This window comes from Acomys russatus, chromosome 1 (genome assembly GCF_903995435.1).
Source record: "Acomys russatus chromosome 1, mAcoRus1.1, whole genome shotgun sequence".
NCBI classification, from domain to species: domain Eukaryota; kingdom Metazoa; phylum Chordata; class Mammalia; order Rodentia; family Muridae; genus Acomys; species Acomys russatus.
The window spans coordinates 15004609-15022582 of record NC_067137.1 but is presented as its reverse complement, the minus strand read 5'-3'; the positions used below and the strand labels follow the sequence as shown (position 1 = coordinate 15022582).

At 40.5% G+C, this 17974-nt stretch overlaps 1 protein-coding gene across 1 annotated transcript in view; it reads right to left on the bottom strand.

Annotated features, from left to right (window-relative positions):
- The window catches only part of Heatr5b (HEAT repeat containing 5B), an 83558-nt gene that overhangs the window by 22811 nt on the left and 42773 nt on the right, over nt 1-17974 (bottom strand). Inside the window, exons 22-27 of the mRNA XM_051166503.1 lie at nt 14339-14483; nt 13845-14084; nt 13191-13442; nt 9232-9413; nt 6379-6447; nt 746-925 (exon numbers count right to left, since the gene is read on the bottom strand). Coding sequence (XP_051022460.1) covers nt 746-925; nt 6379-6447; nt 9232-9413; nt 13191-13442; nt 13845-14084; nt 14339-14483 — 1068 coding nt within the window. The remainder of the gene's footprint in view (nt 1-745; nt 926-6378; nt 6448-9231; nt 9414-13190; nt 13443-13844; nt 14085-14338; nt 14484-17974) is intronic.

The following is a 17974-nucleotide window of genomic DNA, read 5'->3' as shown; positions in this document are numbered from 1 at the left end:
ACGTCTCTCTCCCTCCTCTCCCTCCTCTCTCTCTCTCTCTCTCTCTCTCTCTCTCTCTCTCTCTCTCTCTCTCTCTCTCACACACACACACACACACACACACACACACACACACACACACGCTGTGGAAATGAAACAGGTTTAAAAGCAACTATTAAAAAATAAATAAAACAGCCAGGCATAGTGGTGCATGCCTGTAATCCAAGACCAGCCTGGTCTACAAAGCAAGTCCAGGATAACCAAAGCTGCACAGAGTCGAGAGGTGGGGTGGGGAAGAAAACAAAACAAAAACAAACAAAACAAACCAATAAATAAATAAACAAATCTGGTTACGAAGGTAGTGAGTCTCCTAAATAATTAAATGAAAGAATCTTAGCATAAAATATTTTTTATTATTTATATTTTTATGTTTTTCATTGCTAATTTCTCTATAATAAATAACCCTTCCTCAATACAAAGAATTTTTGTTTCGTGTTTTCAGAGAAGGTTTTGCTTTGTAGCTTTATAGCTTTAATTGGCTTAGAACTTGCTATGAAGCCCAAGAGTAGCCCTGACATAGCAAATCTCCTGCCTCAGCCTCCCTAGTGTTGGGATTACAGGTGTATGCTACCATATGAAGTAAGGTTTACAAAAGACTGAACAGTTTGAAAAGGCTTTCCATGCAAAGGCCAGTTTTCATGCACACGAGATTCCCCAGTGGCCACCAGGGATGGCAGAACGGTGAGAAACAAGAAGCCATGTTTACCTCTGCCCATGCCTTAAGAACAGCCAGCTTCTCCATGGTGGTGGCACTTTCTCGGTACAGTTGGCTAGAAGATCCCTTTCCAGCCTGAACTTTATCCAGAGAGGAAACAAGCAGATTATGTACCCGACGAAGATCATTGAGATCGCTGACGACACCACTTCCAATCCACGTGCTGCACACCTAGCCAAGAAGCATTAAAAGTTAGTGTGCACAGAGAGTTAAGTGGGTTCATCATGCCCCTCCATAGAGGGGAATAAAAGCTCCATGCTACCCTCTGTAGGAAATAAAGCACTGCCAATCTCCACCCAGTGTCTGTCTGTCTGAGGCAGGGCTTTGCCAGGCACTACAGGGTGGCTTTGAACTCATCTTCCAGGTGCAAGAACTACAAGTTTTTGCAAGTTTGGTGCTACCATGTCCAGATTTTATGTTTTCACTATTTAACAAAAAATTTAAAAGTAGTGGTTTTCTACCTAAAGTACTTCAGTCTTGAAAAATTCTTCAATAAACTATCTGTTTACCATCAGGAAACTATCAAAATAATTATTGTAAAAGGCTTTTTTTAAGGAAAAAGAAAAGCATAGAGTTTTAAGGATAGAAGATGCTTAGCTATCAGGATAGTCTGTGTGTGAAAACACAGGGATGTTACATGAGGAGGAAATGAAGATGAGAAAAGCTGCTTTCAGACAGGACAGAGGTTGGACATCCTATGCACTAAACTCAGATGATGGCCATGAATTTCCAAGGATCTGTGCATTAGATTGATGCTTTAGGAGAGCTGCACAGGACAATAAACAGCACATTCAGTTATGTGTCTATTACAGCACAACATAAGACAGACATGACATGGTGAGAAGGCAGCTAAGAGGAACTTGGAGACAAAGATCGCAGGGGACACCATTTATTTAGGGCACAAGAAAGTGAGACATAAAAAAAGAGTGAGGAATCAAACACCTAAGTTTTGTCAAAGCTGCTATCTTGGAAGAACAGAAGCATCGCAGGATATTGGGTCACACCATGAACCTAGAGTTTGTATACTGCAAAAACCTGCTTCTAGTTGTGGTGTGGCTCAGTCCTAGCACATATCTTTAATCCAAGTACTTTCTGTTTATTGTAAACAACTAGTTGTGGTGTGGCTCAGGCCTAGCACACACTTTTTATCCAAGAGCTTTCTGTGAACAGGATTAAATAAAGTTAGCCCTAGGTCAAGAAGCAGAGCAAGGTAATCAGCTGACAGGAAGTGAAAATGGAAAAAAAAAACCAAAACATAGAGAGTGAGAGGAAGTCCAGAGGATAGAGAGAGAGACACACACACACAAGAAGCAGAAAGGAGGGACATTTCACTTTGAGACAGTGTGGAGAAGGAGGTGGGGCTTTTTCCTCCTGTGATGTGGACTGAGAAGAATGGTCAGCTGGCTGCTTTCTCTGCTTCTCTGACCTAGTGGGATTTCACCTCAGCATCTGGCTCCTGAGTCTTTATTGGTAAAATAAAAATATGTCTGGGATTTTTGTTTTAAAACAACACAGAAGGAAGGTGACACCATTGTTAGAAGGTCTAATATAAAAACTAGGAAAGTTCAGTAGAGAGAAGTTAGCTAATTTTGATTCCAAAAATTTTCACAAATGAGTTCTAAGTATTACTCAAAGACTTGAGGACAGATATTCAGCAGGCAGCTGGAGACTGCTCTATATTCTGAGAGCAAGTGGAGGGTAACTATGCCAGACTGAAAACCTCCACACAAAGACAGGAAGCAAAGGTTAGGAGGCAGTTTTGTTTAGGGAGAGAACATCTTAAAAGCCTTATATCCAAACAACAGGGGAAGTAGGTATACTGAAAGGGCAAGTGGGACAACAGAAATAAACCTAAATCAAGGAAAATAAAGAAAAACCACATGACAGACACTAGAGTCAACAGAAAGATATCATCCAGGAAGAAGCCTGGTCAGGGCCAGCCTTGGCGCCTGTGCTTACAACCCACGACTTCTGGTTAAAGGGTTTGAAGGTGCAGGAGCCTCTTTAGGGAACACAGGCAGGAAGCACTGGGGCTGAAGCATACTGTGGACATGTGGGCATAATGGCTATTAAAACTTCATCCAGCAAATGAGTGTAGTGAGCTCAGGCTTTGCTGCCAAAGAGATTATAAAAACACTCTGGGTTTCTGGAGAATTTGGGTTTCAAATCATGGCTTGTGTTCCTTCATTTAAAACCTTAAAACTGTGGCTAAATACTTACATCAATACTTTCATTCACTTAAAATCTTATTTTCAAAAACTGAAAACTATAATAATAAATTAATAAATAAGAGCACTTAAAAACAGATAGTTATTAAGGACACACTTCTGGCAAAATAAATTGGCCATCAAAATAATTCTGCAAATAGAAAGTTCAAAGTGATATGCAATATAATAGGAGTGTTAAAAGGAAAAAGGAAGTTGATTCCTAAAGAAACCAAACATACTGGAGAGATATAATATTTATGTGCAATTTGGTTGAAATGTAACTAAAAGTCAGGGAAACTTGTGAATACCAGAAATTTGGCCCTGAGTTTTCTTGCAAAAACCCTAAGCACTTCTACTACTCTAAAGAGTCTCGGACAGCTGCTCTCCACTCGTGGATCAAGGCCCTTTGGCAAACATCTATCTCTAGAAATATTTACATTATGATTCATAAAAGCAAAGTTATAGTTATGAAGTAGCACCAAAAATAATTTTATGGTTTGAGGTCACCAAACACGAGTGACTGTATTAAAGGGTCATGGCTTTAGGAAAGTTGAGAGCCACTGGTCTAGGGGCTGGAGGGATGCTCAGTGGTTGAGAGCTCTTGCTGCTCTTATAGAGGACCAGAGCTTGGTTCCCAGCACTCAGGTCAGGCAGTTCACATGCCCATAGCTATAGCTCCAGGTGATCTTATACCCGCTTTTAGAATCTGTGCTCACCCATCCATGTGTGAGCATATGCACATACATAACAGATACACATGCAGAAATAAAAATATAAATAAAAATTTAAAGGGATCTTACATCTGGAAATTGCAAGTAACACTTTATGGATTTGTCTATAAAGAAAGAAAATGCAGTGATGGCTCGACAAAACCATATTTAGAAAAGGCCTTGACCCCACATCAAACAAGCAAGTAACATTTATACATTTTAGATATTTAAGTTGCACTGTGTCTGTGACTCTGCCCATGCTTTAGCTGACTGCTTTGCTGGCTCATGGAAACATCCAGGTATCCTACATGTAAGGGTTTCTCCCATACGTCTAAGGAATACCCTGACTTGAAGCTCTTTTTTTTTTTTTCCTTTTATTTATTTTTTTATTAATTCATTCATATTACATCTCAACAGTTATCCCATCCCTTGTATCCTCCCATTCCTCCCTCCCTCCCGCTTTCCCCCTACTCCCCTGCCCTATGACTGTAACTGAGGAGGACCTCCTCCCCCTGTATATGCTCATAGGGTATCAAGTCTCTTCTTGGTAGCCTGCTATCCTTCCTCTGAGTGCCATCGAGTCTCCCCATCCAGGGGACATGGCCAAATATGGAGCAACAGAGTCCATGTGAAAGTCAGACCCCACTCTCCACTCAACTATGGAGAAAGTCCTGTCCATTGGCTAGATCTGGGTAGCAGTTCAAAGTTTACTGCACGTATTGTCTTTGGCTGGTGCCATAGTTTAAGCAGGACACCTGGGCCCAGATCTGCCCATCATAATGTTCTTGTAAGTTTCTAGGACCCTCCGGATCCTTCTATTTCCCCATTCTCTCATACTTCTCTCACCTAGAATCCCAATAGGATGTTCTCACTTCTGTCCCACTTTCCTGATAAGTAAAGCTTTTCATGGGACATGCCCCTTGGGCTAGTGTCCAGCTATAAGTGAGTATATACCATTTGAGTCTTTCTGCTTCTAGGTTAACTCACTCATTATGATCGTTTCTAGTTCAATCCATTTGTCCACAAATTTCGGGAATTCCTTGTTTTTAATAGCTGAGTAGTATTCCATAGTGTAAATGCACCACAGTTTCTTTATCCAATCTTCTACTGAGGGACACTTAGGCTGTTTCCATGTTCTGGATATTATGAATAAGGCCGCTATGAACATGGTTGAGCATATGTCTCTGTTGTGTGCTGGAGCTTCTTCTGGGTATATTCCAAAGAGTGGCGTAGCTGGGTCTTGAGGAAGTCCTATTCCCAGTTTTCTGAGATGAAGCCTCTTAAGGTGAAGTTTTTCTCACCAACAAATCAGACCTTCTAAGGAGCGCCTTCCTTTATAAAGTAAAAGAATATGCAGCTCACTGTCCCACCAGTTTCAACTAAATTTCCTTGTGCAAGAGGAAAGGAGGCCAGACATTTGAACCTGCCACTAGGAGACACGAAAACCATTACAGGAAAAGCAACTTGTGCCACCAAGAAGTAAGTTTAAGGGAGATTCAACAAGAGGAATTTTCACACTGCTCACTTAGGAGATGAAATTCTAGCAGTTCTCACTTTTCCAGCAATCAGTGGCTGTGTAGGAGAGCCTGCCTGCCTGCACTGTGCCCGGAACATCAACATCATGCAGGCATTTGCACATGACTACTTCCTATACTTGTCTGTCAGTAGGATCCTAGAGTATTTACTTCTGACCTACCCCACAGCAATGGCCCTGTGGTCTCTGTGGCATGCTGGCTGTGGAAGGAGGTAATTCCCCTAAAGACCACCATTAAGGCAACAAGCCACGGAGAAACCTACAAAATGAAGAGAAGTACAACCATGCAACCACAAGAACAAAGAAGTTCCACCCCATCACTGCAGAGAGCAGCTTGGACATGGATTCTAAGCAGAGATGATGGCCACAGGGCTGCTCTTCCACAAACTGCAGAGAGATAGCTGATGTTCTTCTGCCCAGTGGGAAGCAAACAAAGAAGATTGTTTTGAAAAAGATTAGAATTCAGTGCAGGAATCTTTCAGGGAGACGGGGGCTGGGAGAAGGAGGAACCGAGCACAGGGTTAGGCCATCAGTGTTTGGGTGCAGCAATGTGAGACCAGCACTCATGGGCTGATGGCGCAATGTCACTTCCATAATGTGAGGCTCTTTTTAGGATTATTCAGTGTCCAGAAATCCAAGAATTCTCATAACCTGTGGTCTAAACTATTTATTACCTAATGGCTGCTACACTCGTCCGGTATTACAGATTTTGGTATCCTATGTTTATTTTAACTCCTCATGTTATGCTCATAGGTCTGTGCACTTGGAGATAATGTATGTGCTAAGTATCCAAAGCTGGATCCTGAGCTATAACAAAACAGGAATGTGATTAACCCTACTTTACATTGCCTATAGAAGAAAAGGGGAAAAGCTGAGGGTAGTGAGATGGCTTAGCTGGTAGGTTCCCTCTGTCAAGACAACAATCTGAGTGGGAATCCACACACTGGAGGATAAAATGACACTAGTTGTGCTCCACAGGGGCACTGTGCCTGATATACATCAAATAAATGAATGAATGAGTGAGTGAATGAATGATTTGATTTTTAAATGTATAAAAAAGGAATGAACAATATTGTATTTCCAAGATAAAAATAATTTGATTTTCTCTCTTTAAGTGAAATCTATGACCTCTAGGAATTCACAGAAGGTGGCTATAGCCTGCTTCTTTCTTACCTGGCAAGCTTTTGCTATTATATCTGATGGTGTGTCTTGGGAAAAGGCTGGTCTTAGGGCAGCTCCCACCTAGAAGAACAAGCAAATCATTTATTTCAGAGACAAGTAGAAAACATAAAATCTTTGTGTCGCTGGAGATGAAGACAGCAAATACACATCTCCGTTCCTTTCTTCTTTATCACCTCCTCCTTATCCCTTTCATTCTTCTCATAACATTCTTCTCTGCTCCTCAGGAGGTTATCACTATCAAATCTGTATGGAAAGAATGCCCAAAGGACAGTTCGGTTTCTTTTGCTGTTGTTTCTGTTTAATAGCAAATGAGATCTTCTGATAGAGTCACATGTTATCAAAGATAAGCATAGACTGTTATATTGTTTGTGTTTCTTCCCCACCCCCATATACAGTTTCTAAACACATTTCTAATATCATTTATGTATCTCTTGGGTAAGTCTCAAGGAATTGGATCAATTTTTTAAAATAACTGAGGAATAATAAAAATTCAGAGGCACTAAGGTACGTCAAAGACCATCTGACCCCACAAAGAGATGCTTTAAAAGGCTGCTCAAAAAATATTGGCTTATAAGGGGCAGCTCAGTGGGTAAAAGCAACTGCTAAGCAAGCTAGACAATTGAGTTTGACCCCTAGGAACCATGGAGAAAGGAGATAAATGACCCTTGAAGACTGTATGCTGACCACCATTCATGTATTTGCATGTGAGAGTACACACGCCCTCTTTCTGTCTCTGTCTATCTGTCTCTCTCTCTTTCTCACTAACACATGTACCCACCATACGCACAATAATAAGTAATAATATGTTGTTAATTAGCTTTTATAGTATAATCAAATCAGTAAGTAAAGGACTACAAACTTTAGTTTTAAGGAAGCCAATACCAGCCACAGATTCTTAGATAGATGAGATGTAATGTGTATGAACTGAATAAAAGTATTACATGCAGTCTATTACTAAGTTGAGATTTCTACCAACAGTCACTAAGTTGGTTACACAGCAGTCTGGAGACAGTTAAAAGTTCCTTTCTATGACACGCATGACAGACGTAATAAAAGCAAAGAGTCCAAACTGAATTTCTAGCGATTGACAACTGTTCTGTTGTTACCCATGTTCTTATCCTTTGGAAATTCAATTCAAAGGACCCAAGGGTGACAATACATGACTGAAATAACTGGAAATGATTAGAAAAACTGTATGTACATATGAATGTTTGTGGAAAGAGAAAGCGACAGTAGGACAAAGAGGAAGAGGTAGAGTCAACTTTAAAACAAATAAAAATTAGCCAATAGACCAATATGGAGAAAGGATACAAAATTGTTTTAGAATATTTAAAATTATTTCTAAATAAAAGGATTTCAGGGGCTGAAAAGATGGCTCAGTGGTTAAGAGAACTGGTTACTCTTCCAGAGTTCCTGACTTCAATCCTCAGCAACTACATAGTGGCTCACAATCATCTATAATGGGATCTGATGCCCTCTTCGGTCATGCAGACATACAGGAAGACCGAACACTTATATACATAAACATATAAATCTGTTCTTTTAAAACATCTCAGTATTGTTTTGGTTTGGATTTTTTGAGAGGGTCATGTAGCCCAAGATGGTCTTGAGCATCCATGCTCTCACCTCTACCTCTTGAGATTATAGGCCTTCACCAATACACTGGGTTTAAATAAAAAAAATTTTAAACCCTCATTCTGTCTGGGAGGCAGCAATTGTACACAGCCACTTGGATTAAAGATGTAACTTCCCAACTGTACTTAAATAGGTTACATATTATTCACCGGTATAATTTTGGGTATATTTGAACATAACATACATTTATGTATTTATGTATGTATGTATATATATATATATATATATTTATTTATTTATTTATTTATTTATTTATGTTTTTGAAGACAGGATCTTTCTATGTAGTAGTCCTGGCTATCCTGGAACTCATTATGTAGACCAGGCTGGCCTCAAACTTGCAGAGATCTTCCTGTCTCTGCCTCTGGAGTGCTGAGATGAAGGGTGTACACCACCACCTAGCTTCAATGCAGCTTTTAGACAAGGTATTGTGCATCTGAAACCAAATTTTGGCATGATTTCAGTTTTTAAAAAAAAGACTTCCACTGGGTGCAGTGGTACATGCCTTTAATCCCAGCACTTGGGGAGGCAGAGGCAGGTGGATCACTGTGAGTTCGAGGCCAGCCTGGTCTACAAAGTGAATCCAGGATAATCAAGGCTACACAGAGAAACCCTGTCTCAAAAAACTTAAAAAAAAAAAAAAAAAAGACTTCCATTTGCTTGCTGATGTAACTTCTCCCAACTTTCACATAGCCTTACCCCATTACTAGTATTAGCTTATTGTGTGTCTGAAATCTTTGAGTACATATCTCAGGAAAACCAAGGTTACCTACTTAGGGTGTAGTAAACACAACCTCTTGACACTCTGTTCCTGCCAGTAACCCCTTGACAGCTATCATCAGTTTACAAAGGAAGCTGCTTTCATTTCTAGACCCATTCATTAAGCCTCAGCATACACACACAATGGCAGCACGTCTGCGTGCAACACTGCTGTCAATGTTCTCTTCATCCTTTAAATGGCACGGCACGGCACGGCTAAACATCTAAGCATAAGACTGGAAAGCAAGGCTGGAATTTCTATTCTAGTTTTATCATTAATATGCTATCGAGATTAAAAACAGTTACAACAGTTTGACCCTTCTCCAGCTGTAGCTTGGCTGAAACTATGAAATAGATCATAAAAGTTTGAGTTCCATAAGAAAAGACACTACAAATCCTTCCTTTAGTGCCCCTCAAACTTCATTTAGTCTGTAAATAAGCAAGAAAACTTACATTAGCTTGATACTGCTCCAGGATCACATGACCTGGAAATTCTGGCTCAGGCACAGATGCAAATTTCTTGATAATGTCTTCAAGTGCCTGGAGCCCAGCCATTCGCAGTTGGTTGCTATGATCAGTTGCAGCCATGAATGCCATGCGAATCAGGTCAGAGAGATGCAATACTAAGAGGTCATCTGCAAAGAAAGACAATGCAGAAGGGAAAGTTCACCCAGACTAGTGTAAAACATAAAAATATGGAGAAATGTGATAAAGCACTTATGATCCACGATGTCTAGGAAATAAGATTCCCCATCAAGTGTCCCCAAGCAGCAGCAGGCCTTTAATGCCATGCTAACACAGACAACTGCAGCATATACATTGACAGCTGAAGCACAATACATGAGTGACATGGCTTTCCCATGCCTTGTGATTCTTCCAGAACAGAGGCTGGCAGAACTTTTCCGTAAAGGGTGAGATACTGGCTAGTTTTGGTTTTGTAGACCATATTCTCTCTAAGGCAATTGCTCAGCTCTGCTGCTACACTGTGAAAGCAGCCGGACGGTCCTGATAGACTACAGTAGACAATGCTACAAAAATGAGTGTGATGAACTCCAGTAAAATATTTATGAAACACAGCTGTGGGTTGTATTTCAATCATAGACTATAGCCTGGAGGTCTCTAGTATAGAAAAACACAGTGTATAGTCAAGAAATTTAGTTACAAAAAATTTTTAAAAGACTTTTTATAAGAACAGAGTAGGAAGGGAATCTTGTTCTTTTAGCACTAGGGCAAAGGTAGCTCTAGATCTTGCTTAAAAGCAAGTCTCAAAGGAATTCAAATGACACAATACAATAATTTTACTCCATCCCAGAAAAAAGTTCGGCACAATTTAAAGGAACAGCAAAATCCAGCACTAACCTCACAGCATTTACCATGCCCAGCATCTAACGACAAAGTACCAAGAACACAAAGATGTAGAGAAACACAGCTCCCAATAGAAAGGATTGAGGACCAGAAATTGGTTCAGATATGAAAGATATAACAGCATTGGCAGGCAGCATTTACCAGCAGCCCACTGTACACTGTCACTGCTGCACAGCAAAATGGGGGCATGAAGGTGATGGACCAGGAGTGAGCGTGGGAGCATGAATGTGACTGCGAGGAGTGAATGTGAGTGGAGGAGTAAATATGGCGGCATGAAGATAATGAAGGAGTGAATGTGGGCTATAAGGCATACAATATAACAACAAAGATGCTGGGTGACATTAGGACAGGCGAGGGACAAAGGGCAGTGAACTTAAAATACACAGCAACAGACCACATCCAAGTGCTCTCCAGTCCAGAAGGCTTGAAGGCAGTCTTTCTGTCTATTCACTGACTCAACCCTACCTCCCAAAGTTATTTAAATTTGATTTTGTGTTTCTATTGAAAAGGTGACAAGACACATTTCCACAAGTTCCTATCTTTAATAAAAACAAATTTAACATTTAAAGTTTAAAGAGCATATATGGGAGTGGTCACTGAAAGTAAAGAGAGAAAGAAGAGAGTTTGGCTGGAAGTCTCCAAAGCTCCCTCATGTAGAGGAGGCTAAAACAAGCAAGCAGTCCTGTGAGGCATAATAAACCGCTGCCAGAGTTTGGGAGAAGACATCCCAGGCAGAGGGATTTGGATTAAAATGGGTCTGCAATGATATGCAAATGTAAACAAACAAAGCATAAATAAAAAGACAATAATCCCCCTGTACTCTCTGGCACCTAAGTTCCAAAGTCTAGGAATCTATCAAATTCCAAATTAAGCAATTGTCCCTAAAATGAGGCCTGCTTTCCCCAACAGTCGCCACCCATAAACTCTTCTTTTTTCTAAAATGTAAAACGAGTATGTAGAGGGTGGAAGTAGAAAGAAGAACTAAGGGGCGGGAGGGTGTACTGTGTCTAGGAGTCCTCTCACTAAAGCACAGCACACAGGAAAACCAAGAGATGTGGATGCTACCCAGAGGGCCTAGAAAGCACAGGTACCAGGTTTACATTTTTTTCAGAGAGTGAGAGTTGGCCGATGTTTCATTCTAGAGTCTAAGCTGGTCCCATAAGACCATCTTACAACCCAATCACAGCTGCGAAGTACCTAAGCAAAGAATACATGCAGAGTACATGGGAGAATCACAGCACGCAGTGCCATGCTGTGAGCAGGTTCTACATATGAAGAACATTATCCTTTCAGATGAGGTAGATAATGCATACCCATGAAGGCCCACGGAGGCTACAAGAGGCCATCAGACTCCCTGGCACTAGATTTACAAGCAGAAGTGAGTCACCTGATGGTGCTGAGAGCTGAACCTGAATCCTCTGCAAAAGCAGCAAGTGCTTTTAACTACCGAGCCATCACTCTAGTCCATGAGCAACCTTTTTAAAAATGTTCCTCAAATCTTGAATTACACCTCTGTCAAGACACACCATCCTTACTTGGATTCATAAGTCCACCTCTCCATCATCCGGACTATTAGTGTTTTGTTTGGTTGGTTGGTTTTTTACAAGGTTTGACTATGGTTTTGATTCTTTATGTTCCCAATGTATAGTAAATAGAACTCAGTTAATATGGTCTAAATAATGACATGAATACAGACTCCATATTCACTGTGTTTCCCCTGTGCTCTGTGTTCTGATTCACATTTCATATACTGTGTACTGCTATTTATCTTCTGTGTCCTAAAGCCTGCTTATGAGTTCTGCAGCTTACTATATACAATAACATGAAAGGCATTTTAATATGCCATATTTTCCAGCAAATAAGACTCCCAACTTTTCCAGTAAAAATGTCGAGTTTGGAATATGCTCGTGGTGTAAGACCACCCCTCTTCTAACACACACCCTGTGCAGCAGACTCAGGCATGTGTCTGTTTGCAAGTAGGGCACAGACAGTCAGGCGCTTTACTAAATGCTGGCAGACAGCCAGTGCCAGCCTGCACTGCCCCTTTAAGGCGCGCTCCACTCTCAACCCTCATATAAGATGCACAGCCCTCTGAGTCTAATGGGCAGGTTCTGGTGGAGAGCCAATCCACGCACACGCCCTGCTCCTCCAGGTACAGGAAGATGTGTGCAGCTTGCTCCTCCCTGCGTCATGCTTCCCGCACACTGTGTGCACTGACATACGAGGCAAGGGGAAGAAGCAGCAGGCAAGTACCTGGTGTGTAAGGCAACCCTAACTTTAAGACAGATTTTTCGGGAGAGGGGGTTGTAAAAAGTCATCTTATATGCCGGAATATACAGTGTGTGTGTATATACCTCTAGGCTGTCAACTCATACAAGTTAGAAAACCAACAGGGTCAAGGAGAGACAAGCAAATACAGGGTAGGGGGTCTCTTACTAGATTAATTATCTCAGCTTCTCTACGTCTCTTTAACTGTAAAATGAAGGTATTTATTACTTGGTTTAATGCTCACTTATAATATCTGATCCAAAAGAGATATAGCACAAGGGCTTATAAAAGGTAAAAAACAAAAACAAAAACCAGTGACATTTTCAATAATCAATGTTCTTTCCTTTCAAAAATGCCCAATAGTAATTTTTATATATTTCCATATGTAAAATATGGCAGTTTGAAATGTGCCATGGATTCATGAATTCTGGCTGTTTCTTTGGCAGGGAATGGCAAAGTTCACTTGACTTTGAACCTCAAAGTTCTACCACCTCTTTTACAAGGAAGTGTAAACAACTGTGTCCTGAGAAAACATAAGTTGTAAATGTTGTTATTCTAATATGGGTGAAAAATAAAATTAATTCACAGATATCTACATCTACATGCATTAACCTATTTACACCCATCTTAAGCTTATCTTCTAAATACAAACAAGCAGTACACAGGGACACACACTTATGGTCAAGGTGAGGCAACAGGCAATAAATAAATAAAGAGGTGAAATATGTCAAAGCCATCAAAACTACTTCAGAGAAAAGGAAACCTGATTTTACACTTACTCTTAGGGTTTCGTAGTTTTGCAGCACGTGCCATGGCAAGATCAAAGTGAGCCTGGTCTGCATTCTCACACAGGTTGATAACTCGGCACAGACAATCTGCAGCAAAAACCCGAGTGGCCCAGCGGGGAGCCACAAAAGGCTTTGATTTATCTTCCTCGCCTAGTGTAGTAAACATGGTATCATCATCCATCTCATCTTTCTTTTCAGATTCTTCATCTTTTCCGCTGCTTAAGAGTGTTGCCGCACTCATATCTACAACAAAAATGAAGGTACCATGACTCGTCCCTAAGGATGCTTCTGAACACGGAAATGCAGAAGATTCTTCTGTACCAAAAACCAGGGAAGACACACACCAGTTAATCTTAAGTACATTTCACTTGAGTATTTAACTGGAAACATATTATGTTGTATGACAGAGTAACCTGGAGTTTTAAAGATGTAGACATTTAAATTGAACTTTCAGAGAGTTTAAAATTGATTTCAAAAGCACATTAATTTATACTATGATATAAACTTCAATATTTTATAGAAATTTGTTAATGAAAGTTACCAGTACTTTTAAAAGTAGGCTCGAATTGATAGAGAAGTACATCTGTGGTTACATACCAGAAGCAAACGATGTCACTGTTTTAAGAGCGTCATTTAAATACGTACCACTGGAAGCTGCCAAGACATCTTTACAAAGCATTAGCCAGTGGGAAAGCTTCTCAACTGCCAGCGAAGAAAGCATATGCCCCAACGTGTCATGAATATCAGAACACAGTTTCCGATCTGTCTCTCGATCTAGCATTCCAAAAAGAAGTCCCTCAAGGCCCGTGTCTGTTATGTTAACGCCCTGGTGCCGGCAATGGATATCGCTGCGACAACTAACTCCAGGTGCAAAAGGATTGGCATCTGAAAGGGAATGTATATGAGATGTCATATGCTATATGTAGCAACGACATTAAATACCACGCCTTACACATGACTCAAAACAGTAAGAAAATCATCTATGAATGCCCTTTAACTATGATCTCCGCTTACATATGATAGTATTACTTTTTAATCTGACAATAAAAGTAAAGCCCTGGTTTCTTAAACTGATTATTCTGATCTCTTAAAATATGCAAGTTTTAAAAGAAAGACTACTGGCCAATCCAAGAACTCACTGCCGCCGCTGCTCTCTTTGTCCCCCGCACTCTTCGCCAGGCTCATGGCATATTCACATACTTCTGCTGCTTCTCTTTGTGCGAGTTGCCGGAGACAGGCCACAGCTGCTCGCCGGAGTAGCAGATGGGAGCTGCACAGGTGAACCTGTCAGCACAACAGTTTCAGAACAGTATTTACAGCTGCCACTCTCTACGTTCTTTACCTGGTGAACTCACCTTTGGGAAGCCTCGTCCTTAAGCAGAGGTTCCTTAATGAGATCTTGGTTATTTAAAATACAATCAGAGGCTGGGGAGATGACTTAGCAATTAAGAGCACTTGCTGCTCTTCCAGAAGACCTGGGTTTAAATCCCCCACCGTATCAGGCAGCTTACAAACACCTATAACTCCATCTCCAGAAGGGACCTACATCTCTGGCCTCCTTGAACACTCACCATGTGCACATACCCACACTCAGACATACAAACACACATAATTGAAAAGAATGAAATTTAATCTTTAAATAAATAAATACAATTATGAGGGCATTTTAGCAAGATAGCCATATCAGTAAGACATATAAAAAATACGTCAGTACCAAAATCCCCATGCTGAGATCTGCTCTCTAAGGCCCATGATACAGTACATGGAAATTCAGAAGGACCTTCTCCACATCTTACATTCATGCATGGTCACACTGAAACACTGTCATGTACATAGGAATCCAGTGTAGTGAATGAGAAAATAAGGGGTAGGAACATACAGTAAGAACTAAAAGTGAAGAAGAATATTTAATAAATAAACAAAATCAAGCAAACATGAACCCAACCAAAAAGAACTAAAAATGGAGGCTTATTATATCCAGAAAGTCCCTACAAAATAAATATAGTACACTCCAGTAGCCAAAGTAAAATGTCAGAAATACAACTCTCAGTCTTGGGTGCCAGTGAGGGTTTGAATCCCACATCTGTTGATTAGTTACATTTGCCTGTTTTAGAATAGGAGTGTAGAATCCACAGTACTACAATAGAAACAAGACGTAACCCAAGTAAAATGCTTACAGCACTACAGACACCCGTGAGCTGCTTACTAAGCGCTGAGCTCATCGTGCTATTACCCGTCTACACTCGTGCACTTCATTTGAGCACTATGCTCATGCTCAAAAGTAAGCATTTGAGAAAGAATCCCAGGGACAAATGATGGAGCAGGGAGGGGTTTTATGTAGAACACAAAAACCCTTCGCAATGCAGCTTATCTCACTGCCATCAGAACAGCAGCTGCGGGGTTGGTGACGGCCCAGCAGCTAACAACGTTTGCTACTCTTTCAGAGGTCCAAAGTTTGTTTCCCAGGCTCACATCTGCCTGTAACTCCAGCTCCAAGGAATCAGACAGCTTCTTCTGGCTCCTGCAAGCACCTTTCTTACATGCACTTACACATAAAGCAGTGTGCGCGGGCACACACACACACACAATTTTCTAAAACTTAAAAAGAGAACTTGTTTTGTTTTGTTTTTCAAGACAGGGTTTCTCTCTCCTAGACTCACTTTGTAGACCAGGCTGGCCTTGAACTCACAGTGATCCGCCTGCCTCTGCCTCCCAAGTGCTGGGATTAAAGGCATGTGCCCAGCCAGAACATTTTTTTTTTTCCTTTTAAAAAACATCTTCTTACTTAAGATATATTTGCATAACCCTGACATGCCATGTTTGGCTGCTATCCCGGGAGGCCCGCTGTTTTCTGAAGGGAACACTGAGGAGGAGTGGATGGGAGGGGGTGGAGGTGGAGAAGAGGGACTAGAAGGAGAGGAGGGAAGGGAACTTGCAAGTGGGATGTAATATATGAGAGAAAAAGAAAGAAAGAAAGAAATGTAAAAAATAAATAAGTATTGCAACTCTAGGTTCAAGCATGAGGGGGTATACTTTCATAAAACCAGTCTGTGGCATCTATACCCAATAGTAAGACAAATAAAATGTAACTGAGGGGAGAAAATCGTGATAAATAAATATCTACCTTTCTTCCTAAGATACAGAGTTTCTTAAACTTTCACATACCCTAAACTAAAAGGTGTAAGTGCAACCATATCAATAGGAAGAACACATCACTTGGTCGTATAGCTTTGGAGTTTTTATCTGTATAATAGCCACTCTGAGTTACCTAGCTGTCTTTAAGAATCACTTTAAGTAGAATACTATAAGACTTTAATTATGTGGTAATTATAGAGGAAGAAAGACACTCAGCAAATACATTAACTGGCTAGCCAAAGTGAAGTTGAAATGAAACTTCCTGTTTTGGCAAGTGCTTCCCTTGTCTGTTTTGAGACAGGGCCTCATGTAGAGCACACTGGACTCCATCTCACAGTGCAGCTGGATCTGGCCTTGAACAATGAGCTGAATCCTCCGTGTCTCCCCACCAAATACTGGGATTACAGACATGGCTACCACACTCAGTTACAAATGTTTTTTAAAACCCCATCTCAGCATCTCTGATGTGTAATTTCCCCTTCTTTCTTTACATCTGTGACATTAGAGATTTAGTACACAATCAGTGTTATTTTTCAGCTCCAGTGTCTTTCCACATTGAACTGTAATGATACCATGGCTGTAAATCTTAACACCACAAAAACTCAGCATTTAAACTGACTATTCTTACAGAGGACATTGGTTCAGGTCCCAGCACCTACGTCAAACAGCTACCAACTGTCTGTAACTCCAGTTCCAGGTTATCTGAAGCCCTCTTCTGGCTTCTATAGGAATCTGTAGCATGTAGCATACTCTCATGTAAGCATTTGCATGTGCCCATGCACATCAACTAAAAAATTAAAATAGATTAATATAATTCTAGATACTATTATGTCACTTGTCTATTGAGCTTTGTAGATGGTCTCTGACTTAACAATTTGGCTTAAAGCTTTTTGAATTACAATAGTAGAAAGTGCTACACATGAAGCAGAAACTATCTTTGGAAATCTGACTTTTTCCCAGTTCAGCAATGTGTGGTTGGCCCCTCTAATGATGCTCAGCTCCAGCACCATGACTCTTCTCACAGTCAGCCATGAAGTCATCTGCATGAGCACAATTCACAGCGTTACTCAGGTATGCTGTCCAGCAGGTTACATGTCATACATGTATTTTCAACTTCTGATATTTTTAACTTATGAAGGATTTATCCAGACCTAATCCTTTCATAAGCCAAGGAGAATCTGTATTTACAGAAAACATCAATTATGAAGAAAAATAAAATTCAAGAATCAAGAAAATGATTGCTATTTGGTCAATACTGGTACATCAGTGTACACATATCTCCAGTTAAGTCTGTCTTTTCAATTAGCAAAGCTGAAGGGGACATTCAGATAGAATCTTAGCAGCAAATAGCATTATAACAACCATGTATTGTTTTGCCAAGACATTCTAATGCAATAAAGTCATCTTTGGCAAGGTTTCTAGAAAGAGAAAGAAACAATTGGGAATTCATGTATGGATCTACAATTGGGAATAATTTGATGATATGAGAATATATGATGAAACTCAAGAGGGACTGTACTATCAATTTTATACAGCTGTGTGTTGATAAGAAGTGACACAGCTGTCTAATTCCTCCAGGACGTAATTCTGTTGTTAACAGAAATGTTCACTTTTGGGATTAATTTGCAGAGTTGCTGCTT